Here is a 17,996-nt window from a genome sequence, read left to right on the forward strand (position 1 = left end):
CGTGTCGTTCCAGTCACTCGCTCACTCCTTATCTTCTGTCTCTCGTTTCTCTATCCTGGAGTAGACTCCCTTCTTCCTCTTCTTCCCTCACTCGCCCTCAAACTTCCTCTTGATCTCTTGCTTGTCTGCTCTCCTTTCTCCCTCTGGTTCAATTCACCTTTTCCACACGTATATCACACAGTAAAGACGTCTCCCTTGTATGTCTTGAACTCTATCGCTGTGTAGCTCCTATACTTGTCTACATACTCTCCTCGTAACTCACCTCCTCTGTGAATCCTGCCCGCGTGCACCTTACCGCTCTTGTCAGGCCAACCAGTCAACCCAACCCAAAACTTAACCTAACCCAACCCTACCTCACTCACACCCATCCCATCCGCCTCTCTCTCCCAAGCCTCAGCCTTGCTTTCAACCCGATTTATTCGATAACCAGTCGCCTTCCCCAGGCAACTACCCCCACAACCTTCAAAATTCATTCCCTCATCCTCCCCCGCACAACCCCCCCTTCCGGCGGCCCCATGGCGGACGCCAATCATGCTGGCCGAAGGCGCCGCTCCAGCTCCCTGATATACAAAGAGCCCCCAGAGACGATCGAGCAGCGCTCCGATCAGGCTGCATTGCCGAACTTGAACGCGAGCTGGGTCAACAGCAAAGGTGAGAATAATACTGATATTGAACGTGCCTTTGGTGGCTCGGAAGCTGACTATATGTGCTGGGGCTACTTAGGTGCTTGGGGAATTCACGTAGTGCTCATTATCGGGCTCAAGATATTCTACGATACAATGCCGGGAGTGTCTCAGGAGACTAGCTGGACACTAACGAACATTTCTTACATGTTTGTACGTCTCTACAAAATCAACCTACCCTTTGCTTTGCTCTACGGATAGGAGGCGGTGGGGGAGCTTTCATATATGGGGTTGAAATGCTGACGGAAATACTTTCGGGGGTGTAGGGCTCTTATCTCATGTTCCATTGGGTCCAGGGAATACCATTCGAGTTCAACGCAGGGGCTTATGACAACCTGAATATGTGGGAGCAGATCGACAACGGGGACCAATACACGCCTACCAAGAAGTTTCTCTTGACAGTTCCAGTAGTACTGTATGTTTCCCCAACTTATCAAGCTTATCTTGACTTTTTAAAAATACTCACTGACATTTTCCAAGGTTTCTTATGAGCACGCATTACACACATTACGACCTCACGTATTTCACAATCAACTGCCTCGCCGTGCTAGCCGTCGTTATTCCTAAACTACCTTCGGTACGTACCACCAGTAACTTTCTCTTGCTCGTTTTTTCGTGTGTAATTAGCCATATCTGTCCTTTCGTGTTTCGGCTATTTCCTGAACCCGTTCCCGGAAGCGATATCACGTGCTCCCTAACACGTGCCACCGAAATTGAAGCCCAGACTAAACCCACTTACGTATGCGTTACTAATTATACATCTTTAATGCAGAGCCATCGTATGAGAGTAGCTCTTTTTACTGTTCCAGAAGAGGAGTAGTGATAGGATAGCCGTTTTTCCCATTCAATATTATATTTTATCTTATGTCAACCCCAACGAAAGGACGATAACAGTATCAGAGCTGAGAACAGAGCTGAGAGTGAGAACGGGCGGTTTTGTGTTGTGTTTGTGTGCTGTGTGCTTTGTGTGTGTGTCTTCGTGTGTGTGTTTTTCTGGTTTAGTGAGAAGGGGCCTCGCTGAGCTGAATAAACAAAAAATAACCGGCGTTGTGATTTTTGATTTTTCTGTATTTTTTCTGTTTGCCTTTTGTTTCCCTTTCCTGCTGCTTCCATTGCACGTTTTATAAATCTACGTAATCTCCTTTTTGCTTGTTTCCTTTAATCTTTGTCTTGCTCTTTTTTTTTTTTTTTTTTAACCACACGCATGCCTCAGTTGTTGTTTGTTTCTAGTACTCTTGCAAGTCAGTGATTGATTTTTTTTGTGTTTGATCATGGCCATGCCCCGGTGTTCTCTATCATATCGACCATGCTCTAACTGAATATCTCGAACTTTTCCTTATTACTATCCATTACTCTGACGGTAATGTTACCTGCGAACAAACTATCACCACCTTACCTGCTTGCTTACTTGCCAGCTTATATGACATGACCCTTGTACTGAGCTTTGGTTAGTAGCTAGCAGACTTCTTTTCGATATACATATATTTTTTACTGTTTTCCTCCGCAATATATATATTATGGCCGAAGGTGGGAATCTCGTTAAATCTGAATAATATCCTCTCATGGAGTACTAATCCTCGAAACTGAAGTATGACTCGAGAAGAGTGTTGCGATGATATTCATATATGTTTGTAGACTGTGCTACCGGCATATCCCATATTGAGTGATTACAGATTCCTAGGCAGGAATTACATTAGTTAATAGAGCTAGAGAAGAGTAAGACCACTCAATACTCGTACCCTATACTACTCAGCATAATATAACATTATGGCCCATGCCCATTCCAGTAGGCGCTGTGTCACCACGGCGGGCAGTGTGAGAGGTGCGAACTTTACGCGCGCCGCTTCTCCCCTGTGGCGCTGGTGTTGCGGCTCCCCTCCGGGCTACCATGGAATCATTCTTGGCGGGGGGTGTTGTAAGGATTATTGAATCGAGGGCTAGAAGAGTAAGGGAAGACCAGGAGGACCAGGAAGACGCCAGAACCCATCCATCCCATCATCAACAAACGCGGCGCGCGAGTTTTTCTCTCTCCCTCCCTAAAGACGAGTTATTAAGGAAACAGCGCGATTGTTTTCCAACCCCCCCAGCACGAGTGCTGAAACTTTTGATACAACAATCTCTCCCGCCCCCGAAAAGTGTGCCTGTCCTGTTTGCGCAGTACGGACCCCTTTACACACAGACGCTGGAGGATAGCTTAGTTGCTTTTCTTTTCTTTTCCTTCTCTCCAAACGCGCGAGTCATCTTGACGAGACCGAGATCTGCTGCTTCCTTGCGCACAGTCCAGTCAGCTACCTAGCCAGCTCATCGCACATTACGCGGTTGTCGTCCGTCTTTATCCACGCCTTCGATCTTCCTCTTCCTCCTTGCTTCCTCATCCTCCCTTTGTCTCTCTTCTCACTCACTCACCAACGACCCCTTCTTCTTCTTCCAACTCCACCGCCTCCGCCGTCGCGAGAAGATTCAGAGAAATGAGCAGCATGGCAAAGATGAACGGAAATCACAACAACAACAACAGCCAGGGCCGGGCTGCTACAAATATCTGGCAGGTGATGAACTATCCAGTTCCTAGAGGGTATGTGCCTTTTCCTTCCTCCCCGACAGCGCTGGTTGTGGTTTGAGGAAGTCCTTGCTAACTAAGCTTGTGTGCTGCAGGAAATGTGTTAACAAAGTATGAAGCATCCACTGAGTGAGAGAGAGAGTGGTGGTGGTGGCGATAGTATCATGCGTGGGTTTGCTAACTGGTTGGTAATGATTTTCAGGCATCGATTGTGTCGCCGTGCTGCCCGTGCCTGCGCTTCATGCTCAACCCGCTCCAAGCCGCGTCGTCGTTCCTGTGTGACGGCTGCGGCCACCACGCGTCGTTCCATAACCTACGGAATCCGAGTGAGGAGGAGCCGGAGCTCGAGGTCGTGGAGGAGAGGAGGATCATGAATGGGAGCGGGAGCGTCAATGGGAGCCATAAAACGATCACGAACGGGAATGGAAGCGGGAGGAAGAGGCTTGCGGGCAGGATTTTGAGCAAGGATGATGAGGAGGAGGGTGAGAGCGAGAGGGATGGGCAGCTGGTTAAGAGGTCGAGGAATTGATCACACTAAGGGAAGGGAAGGGCGGGGGCGGGGGCGGGGGCGGGAATGGCGTTTTTTCACTTTTTTTTTTCAATGTGTTTTTATATCCGTGTTTGGTTCTTCTTCCTGGTGTGGTTCTTCTGCGCCCTTTCTCTCCCTGAGCTTTGGAGGAGAGCGCTCTCATCTAGAAGATCTACCCATCTCTTATTATTCTTTTTTTTTTTCCATTTTACTTATTTTTCCTACATTAATCGTGAAAACAAAAATATTGGAGGGTTCTTTTTTAACTTTTTTTTTCCGCTTCTTTTTTAAGATTATTTTTTTACCTTTTTGTTGCCATGACAACTCTTTTTCCCCCTTCTTCCTTCTTATAATTCTCGTTTTTTCATACAGAGTGCAGCTTAGCCTAGCCTAGCGCGCCTTTCCATTCCAGCTCACCTTTCTAGCTATGTAGCTACCTATCATGCTGGCGAGTGTGCGTGCTATATAGAATCAGACCAGCACTCCACAGCCTGTGGCTTTTCTTCCGGCCGCGGTGTGTGCGTGAATTTTTATTTTGATGCAGTTGCAACGGCGAAATGAAAAATCACTCGTTGTCACTCGCCCGACGGTCTGATCTTTTGATTGGTTGCAAGACGTCATCGGGGGCCAGGAGGAACCGCCGGAACTGTCGTGAGCGTAGAGGAGAGTATATAGCGCATTATTAGAGAGTATGTAAATAGTAGGATCGATGGCCCGAATACAGACGATAGAGTAGGGAGGTAGAGTAAGGAAGTATGGCGGTATGGATTGTAGCCTAGTCGTTCGTTCTGGAAGTCGCTGGAGTTGGTGTGATGAGCCTGGTCTGGTTTTGAATTGGACCGAGTGATAATTGGTGATTCTGTGGTTCGTGGATTCGCGGGTTCGTGGGTTCGTGGGGTTGTAGTCACTCAATGCCAGAACTAGAGGGGATGATCTTGAGACTATGGGAAATACATGACCAACAGGCTCTAGGGAATTTCTAGCTTGAGACTTATTGACATTTTCTAGGTTGGTATAAGTGTCTTGGTCTGGGAGGGGTAGTTTGTCGTTGTGCTGGTAGGATGGCTATAGTTGGAAGCAGAGCTAGGCAATGTTGCGCCATACAAAGCACTGCTCTCTTTAGGGGAGAAGCTGGGATACAGGAGATAGTAGGAGATAGTTTGTGAGTTCGTGGATACATCTCTTGCAGTCTTACGAAAACCGAAAAGTTTCTGTTACCTTTGACCTTGGCTGCTCAGTGAGCATCCTAGTGGATAAATGACTTCTGAAAATCAAAAACTACCCTTACTATGAGTACTACCGGTTAAAAACCGCCCACACCACAACGCTTGCCAACGTTAATTTAAACACCACATCACATGGCCCTGGAGTACGCTCACATCAACACTTCTTGGCCCACTGCTATAAATGCTCCAACCCCACTCCTCTGGCACTTCCCCAGGCGAGTTCCTTCTCCCTCCCCCTTGTAAAACGTAGAAAGGGGACTCCGCCTCCATCACCCTGCCTCTCTTCGTTTCTGGGCTTTGCCGAGGGACTTAAAGAAGCAATTCCTAGCTTTTATTCCTCATTAGCTATACATGTCTATTCCTTGTTGGCTATCCCTGTTCCTCATCGACTCTCTTTGTCCCTCTTCAGATTCTTCTTTTCCTTTTTTGGCTCCCTGTTCCTGTTGGCTCTCTCTGTTCCTCGTTGGCTCTTCCTGCCCCTGTCCCTGTCCCGCATTCTCTCCTTACTCCCCTCCCTCCCTCACTCCCCCAACCTGTAGATCAACTCTCATCACTACTCCCTTAGTTTAAACTGTAGAAAGCGATATTAGCCGAACACTCGCAGTCTTGGTGCCACACACACAAGGGAGAATTTAACGAGTGATATTTCATGAGCCAAGACCAAACACTGGCTGAACGGATACTAAGCCATTCAGGAGCGCATTAGTGTTAGATCATCTCTTGATGGTTTATAAGAAGTGTTTTCGTGTAGTAGATATGTTGGCTGGTGGTATATCGCTGCCATTTTAGATAGATATCGTGTGAAGGATGCTGGCGTTAGAAGCGTTCAGTAGGATGCTCAGATCAAATCTAAAGCGCGGGAAAGAGGAATAAAGCATAATTTGGGACTAACGTTGGGTCAATTGCAAGAGATAACAGCTACCTGTAGTTATAGGTGGTCACAACTAATTAAGTAACCACACGTTGTTGTCGTCAGAAACCGCGGCAATTATATATATAAAGAAGGAGACCCGCAAACCTCCCAATCATCTCACATACAAACGATTCAAGTAATTCCTACACTGTTTTTGACGTTCCACCACCCGAGGTGCATACATCTACCAAGCCTTTGGGAGCTAGCGCTAATGCCGAGACCAAGCACATTATAGAGCAACCTCCAGGCATCGACGTCCAAAGAAACCAGCTTTAGCATTGGGTTGGCTTGAGTAACAGCAACTTCTGGCCCTTGAAGGAGGATTGATAAGGCCACCACTCCGCAGGTGCTTCAACGGTACCAAGTCAAGAACCTTACTGGAAACTAAAAAAACATACTAGTGTTCCCCATGAGACGAGCCTGCCCGAGACTTTTATCAATTCTGCTCGAGCCTGTCCCGAGCCCGCCAAGAATTGGCAATAGTGGGGAATACTATGCTATATTTGTATTAGTTTTAGCCAAGCAGAACCTCTTTGTCGTGACTACTTCAACCATCCCTAACCGTGGGCTCTCAACTAATGATAGTACTAATTCGGAACTATAGACATTTCTAGCCTTCAAATCCTTGCTAAACAACGGCCTGGCATCGACTTCTAATGCCTCTGTAGGATCTCTCAACATATGCTATCACTCGGAAAAGCTCGAACAGGCTCGAATCTTGTGAGCCTGGGCTCATAAAATGAGACGAGGCGAGCCCACCACCCCATGAGACAAGGCGCGACGAGCCTATGCCCTGGGCTCGTCTCGTCTTGTCTCATGGGGAACACTACATACAACGATAAGCCATTGAGCTGATCTCATCAACGGACACTCGAAACTAGGAGTGTTCATACGTAGCCAACACATTCGAGATCGAGATCTTGTGGCCCTTCCGCATCCTCGTTGGGTCCTATTTGCATCTCCGATCTAACCGACATCAGGATTAAGACCCAAGCCTGGTATGAAGGGGTGGAAAGGGGATATGAAACCGGTCGAAACAGGTATTTGTCTTCTCTATAATATCTTATTATAGAGAGGGGCTTTCAAACTTGCATCTCCACGGAAAGATTGACCGTTCACCTGCAAGTGAAGAATACAACTGGGGTGCTAGCGTTCTCAAGTGGGACAGATCTAGAGTAACCACACCATCCGCCACATGGGACACATACCTATAGCTACCTCTCACACAAGAAACAATACCAGTACCACTCTCATCAATCTTACAACCGCAATTCAAAATCAAATATCGTTCATATTATACTTCCCTGGCGAACAGTGATAATCTGGTCCATTCTCCTCAGGTTCGCACTGCAACACCAAAGAAACCAGAGATACAAGTGACAGCAATACTCTACAATCACTCTCAGGTAGACCGAATGAAAAAGGAAGTCGATGAGTAGAACAGTAACAGAGAACAGTACGAATTTGAAAAATAGGCATGGTATCGTCACAGAGAAGATTAAGCAATGCTAATCATAGAAAATAAAGACTACATGCGTAAATAAATAAATCAACCGTAGCAATAGGGCACATAAAACGTCAACTTGAGACAAGTTAACTCCAATTTTAGAGTTGGGAGCCAGGAGTCAAAATTCCGTTACTGTGAGATGCAGGGAATATACCCCTTGATGCGCCGAAGCTACTTAGTAGCTGCCTACTGTTGCTAGAGAGCGTATCTCGCGCGTCTAAGCGGTCCACTTTGTGGCTTTGAGCTTCTCGCTGCGGTCGGATTCGTAAGCCATTCAGAAGGATTTTTCCCCGCGGAGTTTAATATCGCTCCGATATATAGTAAGCACCTTAATATACAACCAGAGAAAACAAAACTAAACATATACCGAGCATCGGTACGGTTGCGGTACCGCAACAGAGAGATAGTTAGATTCGACTGCAGCCCAGCGCCCCGCCATAGGCATGCATAATCCAAGTACCAGGCTATGGGGCTATACGGGCCATATCAACTATGACCGGGATTCGAATACAGTCATGTCTGCCTAGCTAGGTGACTTTCTCAGCCAGATATGGACTGAGTATATATATATCGAATGGTTCAAAACATCTATTATCCAGCAAGCACCACATGGATCCGAGCTAAGACCTCTCGAGACCATTCGAGCTCCAGACCTCACGTCATAAACACATTATCGAAAAAAACCCTACCCATAACACCGCTGCCCATCTCACCAGTCAACCACACCAACCATAGATACATGAGCAAATCGGGCGCAAAATTCGGCTACAACGGCTTTGCCCACCATAGGCCAGCACACATCCAATGAGTCCACGCTTTTTAAGAGAGGGCATCGACATGTAAGTGCATGTCAATCGTTGACCAAGTGTCACCGAACGGTTGACTCAACGACTACGACCTACCGACCGAGTGACACTCCATGATGCCTAGTGCCCCATTAGCGCCGCTCACCTGCTGTATTGCCTACAGACCGCATTCCTAGGATCCTATGTTTCTCTTCTCGTAGGTACTCGTAGAACTTCCATACCATGCCCGTTGCAATTGTACATACATACCAATTACACCGAGTAGGCGAGAACTACATGTAGCTCCGCGCAAGCTACATAATCATCCCCTATGATAGAGAGCCCTTAACTGCTTCCCCCGTTCATGCAGCTGAGTAATACTTTACCCACCAGCCCACATGAGTATACGTAGGTGCACTACATGATAACCCTGCAGACAAAACCCGCCCCAACCAAAACCAAAGCCAAACCAAAGCCAAACCCCAGCAAGGGGTCCCCGGCTAGCGTACACACCAAGCTTTTGCTGGGCGATTTTAGTTTTTTCTTCTTTTTTTGTGGAATGGGGGGGGGGAGGGTTACAGATGGCCCGTTTTGTGTGCGTGTGTTACGTAGATAGGCGGGGAGGCGGCAGAGGAAGGAGAGGAAGGAGGGATGGATGGATGGATGGGGGAAGAGTGGGGAGGATGGGGATGGGAGGGCTTTATCTACATACGTGTGTGCATACTCGCAACTACATCATACATACGATCTCGCTCTCGCCCTCGCCCTCGCTCGCTGGAGATTACACCAGATCTTCGTACATCACTCGGTGTCCTGTCCATGGGCCATTGACAGACAGCGAGACAGCCAGACAACCAGACAGCCAGAAAGCCAGATCTAGATAGAAAGACAGATCCTGCCATACACTCACTACACAAGAGCTAGCTCGCGGACCTGTCTCTGGTGAATCACGGGATCTACAATACATACCTCACACCTCACACCTCACATACCTCACACCTCACACCTCACATACCTCACCTCACCTCACCTCACCTCACCTCACATATCTCAACCTCACACCAGACAACAGACCCACAACCAATGCTCCAATGCCCCCACTAACAACCCCCCCACCACCACCTACAACGCCCCTCCACCGCAGGGCCATTGACACCGGCCCCGACCCCGACCTAGACCCCGGCCCCGGCCCCGGCCCCGACGACGGCGACGACCCCACCGCCTCAAACCTCGTCAACATGTACTTCCTGATCCTGGCGCTGTTTGCGGTGCTGCTCGTGTGCACGCTGTGGTACTGGCGGCGCAGCAAGCGCAGGGAGGCGCTTGCGTCGCTGGGCGTGCGGCAGACGGCGCTCGTGGCGGATCTGGAGATGCGCAGGAGGCGGGGGGATGATGGTGGTGGTGGGGGGGAGGAGGGGGAGGGGGAGGCGCCGCCGCCCTATGTGACGAGGCCGGAGAGGGCCGCTGGGGGGTTGCCGAAATATGAGGAGGTTGTTGGTAATGAGGTGGAGAGGAGGAGTGTCGGTGAAGTGGGAGCGGGAGGGGAGGTGGTCCGGGAGCGGAGGGAGGATAGTGAGGATAGTGGTGGTGGTGGGTTGGGTGCTGGTGGTGGTGGAGGGACGGAGGGAGTGGGAGACCGAGAGGGAGAGCGTGGGGTCTCTGTTGCGGTACCGCCGCCTGTTCATTAAGGATTGATTACAATACCTTATTGTTCCGTCTTTTCTTTTGTAATTTCATTTCTTTCATTTTCTTTTTTTTTAAATTGGTGTTTGTTGGATTTGGTTTGCGGGTTGGGTTGGTTGGTTGGTTTTTGTTTGCACTTTCATTACCTCCATACATATATTTTCTTTGGGAAGGGAAGAGGGAAGATTGCGATCTCGTTTTCGTGTATTTTTTATGGCTTTGTGTTTTGTTTCATAACTCTACATAGGTATACTTACAAAAAGGTTGGTAATCTGGCATGGCCCGGCACGGCATGGGGGATTAATTGATTCATGAAATTGTTTCTTGTTTCTTGTTGTTTTTGATGGAAGCGCTTATTCTTATTGACGAAGCTGGAATGTTTGATGAACGGTACTTAATATAGCCATTGGGGCTTGAATAGAAATAGATAACCTGTAAGGATAGCTTAGTAGTTAGTGGTGGTTGTGGTTGCGATAATGATGATTATGGGCCCGGTGCAACACGGAATCTGATACTCATCCTCATCTTCATAGTCGCCCTCGTATTTGGCCGTGATTCATCAAGATCGCGAGATTTCGATCCTCCAACCTTTCACGTCTTCACGTGTGTCTCACACTCCGCGAATGAACATCGTGCGCGGCTCTGCTCATCCCTGCTGAAAGAGCGCCAACAGACAGCCCAGCCAACTGTTATTTACCTCGGCAGCAGTGCTCGGCTTCGTGTCTGCCTGCTGTCAAGTCTCTCTCTCTGTGTTGCCTACCTTACTATCTGCTTGCTTTATATTAGCTAACCCCCCCCCCCCCCCCATTATCTATCCCCCTCGGTCTCACGTTTTTTAACCCACCCTCTCCCATATATTCCCCATACTTTTAACATGTGGCGCTACCCCCGAACCCTCGGAGTACAATCCCCACCCCGTCACCTCCACCACCAGCAGCAACAGCAACAGGTAAACTCCCCCCATTCACCAGCACCTCCATCTTCGAGAACTACCAACCTCCACGACCACGACCACGACCACGACCACGAGGATATGTCGCCCCAGAAGAACACACGCTCGATGAGCCCTGCGTCTCTGGCGATGCCACCGCCCCCACCGCCAAAGCCCAAGAGCGTCACGATGGAGGAGGCCCCGAGTTTGCACCACAAGACCAGCAGCAAGCCCGTCATGACACCTCCGGAGGCATATGCCAATTACAGACATTTCAATGTCACCATTCCAGCTCCGGGGGTCGCCCATGTCGAGATTAATAGGCCCGAGAAACTTAATGCGTTTTATAAGCTGTATGTTGTTGCGTTATATATTGAGTCTCTACTCCTGGCTAATTGGGGGTTAGGATGTGGGATGAGTATGGCTCGATCTTTGACCGTCTGTCGGGCGATTCAGCAGTACGCTGCATCGTACTTTCGGGCGCCGGCGAGAAGGCCTTCACAGCAGGGCTGGACTTGGAGATGAACATGGAAATGGTAGGGGGACGGGCAAAGGGTGACGATGAAGCTCCGATCGATCCAGCGAGGAAAGCGTGGGCACTCAGGAAACACATTCAAGAGTTTCAAGAAGCGATATCGGCGGCTGAACGATGTGATAAACGTATGTTTGTTGTTGTTTTCCCGCGTTTGTTTTGTTTTTTTCGTGGGGTGGGGTGAATGGGCCAATTGGGTTCGTGTGTTAACCGCCTCGTGTTGTTTCAGCGGTCATCTCCGTGCTTCATGGATTCTCACTGGGCCTCGCCATCGATATCGCCTGCGCGACTGATATCCGTATTTGTGCCAGCTCAACCACATTTGCCGTTAAGGAAGTTGACATTGGGCTCGCTGCTGATATCGGCACGTTGTCGCGTCTCCCGAAGGTTGTGGGGTCGTTGTCGTGGGTCAAGGATGTTACAATGACTGCACGCTTCTTTGGCGCGGAGGAGGCCCTGCGTGTGGGGTTGGTTAGCGCGGTATACGGGAGCAAAAAGGAAGCCTTGGAGGCGGCTATGAGGTTGGGTATTACGTTGGCGGGTAAGAGCCCTGTGGCTGTGCAGAGCACCAAAGCTCTGGTGAATTACAGTGTTGGGAGGAGTGTGCAGGAAGGTTAGTTAAAAGACCAAAGTTCTGTTTTGAGGGTTCCATTTATTGACTTGTATCAGGTTTGCTCTATACACAATCGTGGAATGCGGCGGCGTTGCAGACTCAGGATGTGCCAAATGCAATCAAGGCTACCATGCAGAGGAAGAAGCCTACCTTTTCAAAGTTGTAGAAAAGGAAAAGTTCTCTCCCATACACCCCCTACACCCCTCTCGCCTTCTCAATTGGTCGAATGTCTTTCTCGCCTTTTCTCTTTTGGTTTCACTCTTAACTATCCCTAGTTACGTTTTCTTATCCTGGACTCTTTTTTTTTTTTTTTTTTTTTTCGTTTATTTGCGCTATCATGCTACTAGTATTACTTTTGATGGAGGGAGGAAAGCGTTGCTGTTGTTATTGCTGTTTGTGTATTTCATGAGCGGTGTGAATTGAAATTGTTCTGAGCGTATCTTTTTTGCTGTTTTATGGTAACGATGAATAAATGAATAATGTATCGATGCATGTAGTTGTAGTAATGGTATAAGATACATAACATGGTATGATGTGGTTTGATGTTTATTGAAGCTCCTTCCTTGCTGGTGGTGGGGGCGGTGTGTCAGGTCCCCCCATCCTCGGCCTTCCACAGCTCCTTCCCTTTCAGTAACGGTATAAATGACAACAATCAAATAGTAGCTTTCCTTGGGATCCCATGCGGTAAAGTAAATTGGAAGCTCTCAAGCCTGGAGGAATTGACCCAAGGGCAAAGGAAGGGAAGGGTTAGGAATTGGGTTTTCCTGAGCAACATATCTCTGTCTTTCTAAACTCCTTGACGATATCGTATGTATATGGGACATGACGGCATACACTGCACAGGCCTAGGACGGTAGTCCCGGTACCCTCCGCCGCTGATACTCCATTGTAGTTGATTCTGACCATTTTTAGTTCGACGGCATGGCAGTTTTGGATGTCAAGTTCGGGTGAAAGGTTCGAATTGGCCCTGGTAGGTGTCAAGTCGGACGGCGTTACAGTTTGGTCAGAAATAAAGGTGAAATATCCGTTTTCGATAATGTATGGTGTCTGAAACCATGGGAAAACCTGACATCGGGCAATCCTGACATCGGACAATCCCCTAAAGTGGGAAAACCCGCTTCCCTGCCGGGCAGGGCAAGCTTTGTGTTAGCCGGATGTCTGAACCTGGACGGTGTATCTCAACGGTAACGGCTATAGCTTCTGGAAGCATGTGCGTACTGTACCTGCATAGCATACCCGTGTGCATAATGTTGTCATCTACCGCTCTAAAGAAGAAGAGGTGGTCTTTCCGGCATAGAAATCTTGTTATAACTATGCTTCAGTAGTTTTGAATAGGTTGACAAAGCCTTGCAAGGCATGGTTGGCTCTCAGATAGCAGAACTCACACAAAGCAGTCTTACGCGGTAGAATTTTTATCCGCAATGGCCTTGCTCGAAGCTGCTTGTGTGATTTCCAAACTGTCGGGATCTCACGGGGATCGTATGCTTCAGGCTCACCCGGAGATGCAAGTCGATGATCGAAGATGATGGGCGTCGAGAGGGTGTCCAACGAGGTAGGAGCTCGATAATGACACTCGCCCACATTCCAAATCTTTATTATTCGACAAGGACGTGTCGGACACAACAACTGATATTTGCTGCTGAAGCCCATCATTTCGGTCCCGGGCAAGGATCCAGTAGAATGATATCATTCGTACATATAGTTTTTTCTAAGTTGTGACAAATCATGAACGAGTACATGTAGCTTCTGGCACTGCGGGACCACGTACGTACGCAATACGGATAACATGGCTCAAATCGGACATGCGCGTCGTGGAAAAGCCAAAAGTTGGTCTGATCAGATCCTCATATATTGGACTGAGACTTGTCTCTTCTTCACATCGATACATCATCGTGAGTCTCTTTAATTCTATGTCTCATTGATTGGTTTTGTTCCACTAATTGGATAACCACAGTCATAACATACATGCATACCCGTACCCTATACCGACGTTCATTTGACAGCCCAGAGAGAAAAGAGTCATTTCTTTCTGGCCGGCATACAGCCCCCCCCCCCCCGCGGCTCCTACGACAGCACTAAATGTCCGTCTTGAAGCTTGATTTTTATCATCTGTAGTTTGAGAAATCATCGATTGTTGCCTGGTTCTCAGTGGGTATCCTCAATGATGACTTCAATCTTACATGGATCTCCAATGGTTATGATCAAAGAGGGTATGGCATTGAGGTGGGAGGTTTACCCCCCCGTATTTTCATCACAACACTAACGCAAAGTCGTTTTAGTACCGGCAATTGCTGTCACGAGGTAACAACTACCTCCACCACTATCATTCGATATTTGAACTTTGTGCAACCCCATTGGATTCACGACATCTCACTCGTTACTATCGCCTCGTGACGGAAAAACATGACCGCCTTATGCAGTTGGTTCATTGTTGGTGGCAGGCGTGTAATATTAATCTCAACCCCAGCTACTTCTTTTCTGTCGATAAGAAATCATATGTGAAGTAGATAAGAAGGTTTTTTTAACATTTTTTTTTCTTAGCGGGTTGAGGTAGAGTTAAAGAATGGCACTAAAATGTAACCACGGGCCGGACACGGTTAACCCGTTCTGTGCAACGCCGCACGGACTAAAAGATGAAACGGAAATCAGGTTAGGCTTTCAGTTGGCCAAAGCGTCTATGAGCGTCATCTACTTTATAGCCAAAGGTCTGTCTGCTAGCTAGCTAGGGGTGGGAGATTGGATCCCGGTTTTTCTCGTTAATTTCGGTGAGGTGAGCTATGGGAGTATGAGTAAACAGCGAAAGAAGTCGGCGAATGATTTTAGTAGGCAGAAGAAGAAGGCAGAAAATATAGTGTAATGGGTCAACGAACGAATAAACGGGAACGTCTTATTTTCTTTTGGGCACTAACTACACAAAGAAGTGAATCAGAGATAGGTTTTGAAAATGTTATTGATATGAAACTTAAACATTCGCAAGGACCTCAGAAAGGAAAAGGAAGGAAAGGCACCGGAAAAACTACTTTACGAATCTCACCAACAAAATAGAGCCGCTGACCTTACCTTGCCTCAACATTTGAAATTAGAGCTTTCAGGCCTCACGTGCCCGCAATCAGCGCCTAGGCAAGTTAAGCTGGTTTGTGTATCAATACCGTATGCAAAAAAACGACGAGAATGAGAATCAACCCAACCAATCAATACGAGATCAACTTCCCCACTCTCACCTCCCTCGGCTTCTCTTCATATAGCTCAGAGCCAGAAATAGAATTACTTCCCGATCTTCTCTGAGGAAGTGTCGTCGCAAGCTTCCTACTGCTTGATCTCCAGCTTCCTTCGGGCCGCTCGTGCGAGAATTTACAAGTAGGCCAGTAGTCACATTCGCCGAATCGCAAGAAAAAGGTACAATGCGTTTTGATGTGTTGTGATGGTGTCGGCGAGTCCTGCGAGATGAGTAGGGTTAGAAAGTAGGAGAAGGATGTAGAGTGGGTGGAAGTGAGCAGTTGTATTTGTGAGCTCAACTCACGAAGGAACAGGTTATTATTGGGCTGGCTGCTCTAGTGGGAGTTATGTGCTGCAGGGGGATAGGGTACAGCTCAGAGCAAGAAAAAGAAAAGGAAAGAAAGAGGAATATTAACTAGAAGCCTATGTGTGTTGAGATCGGGCATATAACAATATTCAATATATGTTAGTTGGTAAGTATTCACCTTTTTATCTCTAACTTCATTATTACACTCTTCCTCACTCCCCTCTTCTTTTTCAGCTACGACCTCTTCACCCTCTTCTCTCCTCCATTTACCCCCGATACTCCTGCGCATGCGTGTATCCCTTTCTCTCTCAGGAGTTGACTCGGTGGAAGAGGTGTCAGTAGCTCGTCCCGGTACACTGGTTGAGCCGTCTCTAGTGTCTTTGTGCACTTTCTCCGTGGGAGGGGCGTGAATGTAGAAACAGTTTTTCCCACGCCTGCAGCCAATCCTTCTCTGGAAGTAAGCGCAAGGCCGAGCTTTATGGCGTTCATCGTCTTCTTCATCCTCTTCTTGGAGTATTATGTGTTGTTGAGACGACGATTCCTCGTGTGAATGTGGGTGGGTGTAGAATGGGCCTTTTTTTGAATATTCCTCCGCAGAGGAAGCAGAAGAGAAAGAGGAGTAAGATGATGGAGCAGCTCTAGATTGCATTTCTGCGTCGTCACGAGTACATTCCGACCCTGCAGGGGTAGTGGCAGATTTCTCACAACCCGAAGATTGGATTTCTCTGCCTTGGCCCTGATACTGAACCAACCCACTGGGATTTTGCGGTGTAAATGCTACCGCTGGCGCCGGCGTAGTTTCCAATACCTCTGGTGCAGATCTTGGGTGAGAGATTTCCTGAAGCAGAGATATTATTCCGGGTCCGGTTGGTGGAAGCACCGTGATTGTCGATGGAAGATCAGCTGCTGAAACAAGAGGGAGTACGGTGCCGTTTTTGTGAAGGAGAAGATAAGTGTAGTGAAGTATTTGGGTGTTTTTGGTATTGTTGGAAAGTGACAAGGTATTGGAGGCCATTGTTGGATATTAATCGGCGAGTGACTTATCCGTGTGGATGAGTATTATGAGTAGTAATTGTATATAGAAATATCCTTAAATACTTTAGTGGCAATGGGGGTACCAACCAACTAAGGTAAGATCTTGAGGACCTGAGTGATAATCGTGAGAAAATAGTTTTCCAGAGAAGGCACAGATATATAGGGAAAATAAGTTCGACTCCTAAAGAAAGGAACCCCATCTCTGTTTGCTTTTGAATCATTCAAGCAGATAATATTCATGGGAACGCTAGAGCGATCCTGATTACCTACCGCACAAAGAAGTTGGGTGAGTATGTAATGTTATGTGGTATTAGTGAATACCTAGAGAAAAAAAAATCCATTCCCGAGCTCTAAAGCCCAAGAATTGTAGGATTTATGCTAGTTGCCTTGTTGCCTTGACTGTGTTCGGGCGAGATTGGTTTTAGTTTCTGAGAATAAGAGTGTTTATTTATGTAAAATTATGTAGGTACACATTAATTAGTTGCTGGACGGCCTGAAGCCTAGCTTGGTTTGCTCCTGGGGTTAGTGGTTTTGTGAGGTGTTGGTGATGGTCTGTGATGCGGATATCCGAGATTGATTTTCCGGGCTGCTAAATGCTCGTTGTTGGCCTGGCCTGCCTGCGGCCGGTTTGCAGCAAGCAAGCAAGCAAGCATGTCAACGGATCAAACAAAAATGGGTGTCTGAGTGGCTGGTGATCATCAGAATCCCCGTCCATCCATACCATCCATCTCTCCATGGCCGGCCTATCCCTCCCCTCCCTTAATCAAATCAAGCATCAAATAAACTAAAAAAATTCAACTCACACTTTTGTCCCATAACTTTTTTTTTCCACAACCTTTGACTAGGAGGCTTTTACTGAGACTGGCTTTTGGCCCTCCATCCCTCCCTCCTCTCCTTTGGTGGAGCTGGCTGGTACTGTCAGTAGATAGACCACCTCATGTGGGCAGTCCTGCAGAGAGCACCCCCAGTTTCCAAAATCCATACGTGGTAATGTTAGGTACATGTAGCTTTTCCGGTGGCATAATTTCCAGGTATCCAACTCACCGCCCCCCCCACCTTTCTCTCTCCCCAGAATCCCAAACCAAACGATGTGACCACAATGTCTCTTCCCGCGTGTGTGAAGTGAGTGGGAAAGTGCAAGTGTGCAAGTAATGTGAAAGTGAACACTAGTGACTCAGTCTTTCCAGACTGTCGGGAACATCGCCCAGAAAACCGTGGCGGCAGCAAGTCGCACAGCTCTCCCTGCCTCTTCCTGGCATTCTCTGGCTTTCTTTCATCTGGAGGAATTGTAATAAAGGAGGCTAAAATCCCTCTTTTTCTCCCCTTTCTTCTTGACCTTGACACATTGGTATAACAATTCTCGCGATCTCTTTTATATCCCCTCGTCTGTAGCTCATACCCCCACCCCCTTCTCATCTTGCCAGTAATATCAGTATATACCACCCCACAAGCAGTAGCGAAGGCAAATTCCTTATAAAC

The 17,996-nt window shown here is 47.7% G+C and overlaps 6 protein-coding genes across 6 annotated transcripts; 5 read left to right on the forward strand and 1 right to left on the reverse strand.

Moving 5' to 3' along the window:
• Positions 1 to 515: 515 nt before the first annotated feature.
• Positions 516 to 1,503, forward strand: H6S33_000911 (uncharacterized protein; the record flags this gene model as incomplete). The annotated part of the gene is made up of 5 exons (XM_044832341.1): positions 516 to 651; positions 724 to 836; positions 950 to 1,098; positions 1,164 to 1,260; positions 1,456 to 1,503. The coding sequence occupies 5 exons, from the start codon at positions 516 to 518 to the stop codon at positions 1,501 to 1,503; spliced, it is 543 nt and encodes a 180-aa protein (XP_044700470.1).
• A 1,648-nt stretch (positions 1,504 to 3,151) lies between these two features.
• On the forward strand, positions 3,152 to 3,769 carry H6S33_000912 (uncharacterized protein; the record flags this gene model as incomplete). Its single annotated transcript, XM_044832342.1, has 3 exons — positions 3,152 to 3,255; positions 3,336 to 3,351; positions 3,443 to 3,769. The coding sequence occupies 3 exons, from the start codon at positions 3,152 to 3,154 to the stop codon at positions 3,767 to 3,769; spliced, it is 447 nt and encodes a 148-aa protein (XP_044700471.1).
• Positions 3,770 to 9,291: 5,522 nt separating this feature from the next.
• Positions 9,292 to 9,888, forward strand: H6S33_000913 (uncharacterized protein; the record flags this gene model as incomplete). The annotated part of the gene is made up of 1 exon (XM_044832343.1): positions 9,292 to 9,888. The coding sequence occupies one exon, from the start codon at positions 9,292 to 9,294 to the stop codon at positions 9,886 to 9,888; it is 597 nt and encodes a 198-aa protein (XP_044700472.1).
• Positions 9,889 to 10,757: 869 nt separating this feature from the next.
• Positions 10,758 to 12,125, forward strand: H6S33_000914 (uncharacterized protein; the record flags this gene model as incomplete). Its single annotated transcript, XM_044832344.1, has 4 exons — positions 10,758 to 11,167; positions 11,221 to 11,474; positions 11,576 to 11,959; positions 12,016 to 12,125. The coding sequence occupies 4 exons, from the start codon at positions 10,758 to 10,760 to the stop codon at positions 12,123 to 12,125; spliced, it is 1,158 nt and encodes a 385-aa protein (XP_044700473.1).
• A 1,620-nt stretch (positions 12,126 to 13,745) lies between these two features.
• Positions 13,746 to 14,508, forward strand: H6S33_000915 (uncharacterized protein; the record flags this gene model as incomplete). Its single annotated transcript, XM_044832345.1, has 5 exons — positions 13,746 to 13,851; positions 13,914 to 13,934; positions 14,109 to 14,182; positions 14,239 to 14,260; positions 14,501 to 14,508. The coding sequence occupies 5 exons, from the start codon at positions 13,746 to 13,748 to the stop codon at positions 14,506 to 14,508; spliced, it is 231 nt and encodes a 76-aa protein (XP_044700474.1).
• A 642-nt stretch (positions 14,509 to 15,150) lies between these two features.
• On the reverse strand, positions 15,151 to 16,497 carry H6S33_000916 (uncharacterized protein; the record flags this gene model as incomplete). The annotated part of the gene is made up of 2 exons (XM_044832346.1): positions 15,151 to 15,396; positions 15,661 to 16,497. The coding sequence occupies 2 exons, from the start codon at positions 16,495 to 16,497 to the stop codon at positions 15,151 to 15,153; spliced, it is 1,083 nt and encodes a 360-aa protein (XP_044700475.1).
• Positions 16,498 to 17,996: the final 1,499 nt, after the last annotated feature.

This window comes from Morchella sextelata, assembly GCF_020137385.1.
Source record: "Morchella sextelata strain SCLS chromosome Unknown scls_1, whole genome shotgun sequence".
Lineage (NCBI taxonomy): Eukaryota > Fungi > Ascomycota > Pezizomycetes > Pezizales > Morchellaceae > Morchella > Morchella sextelata.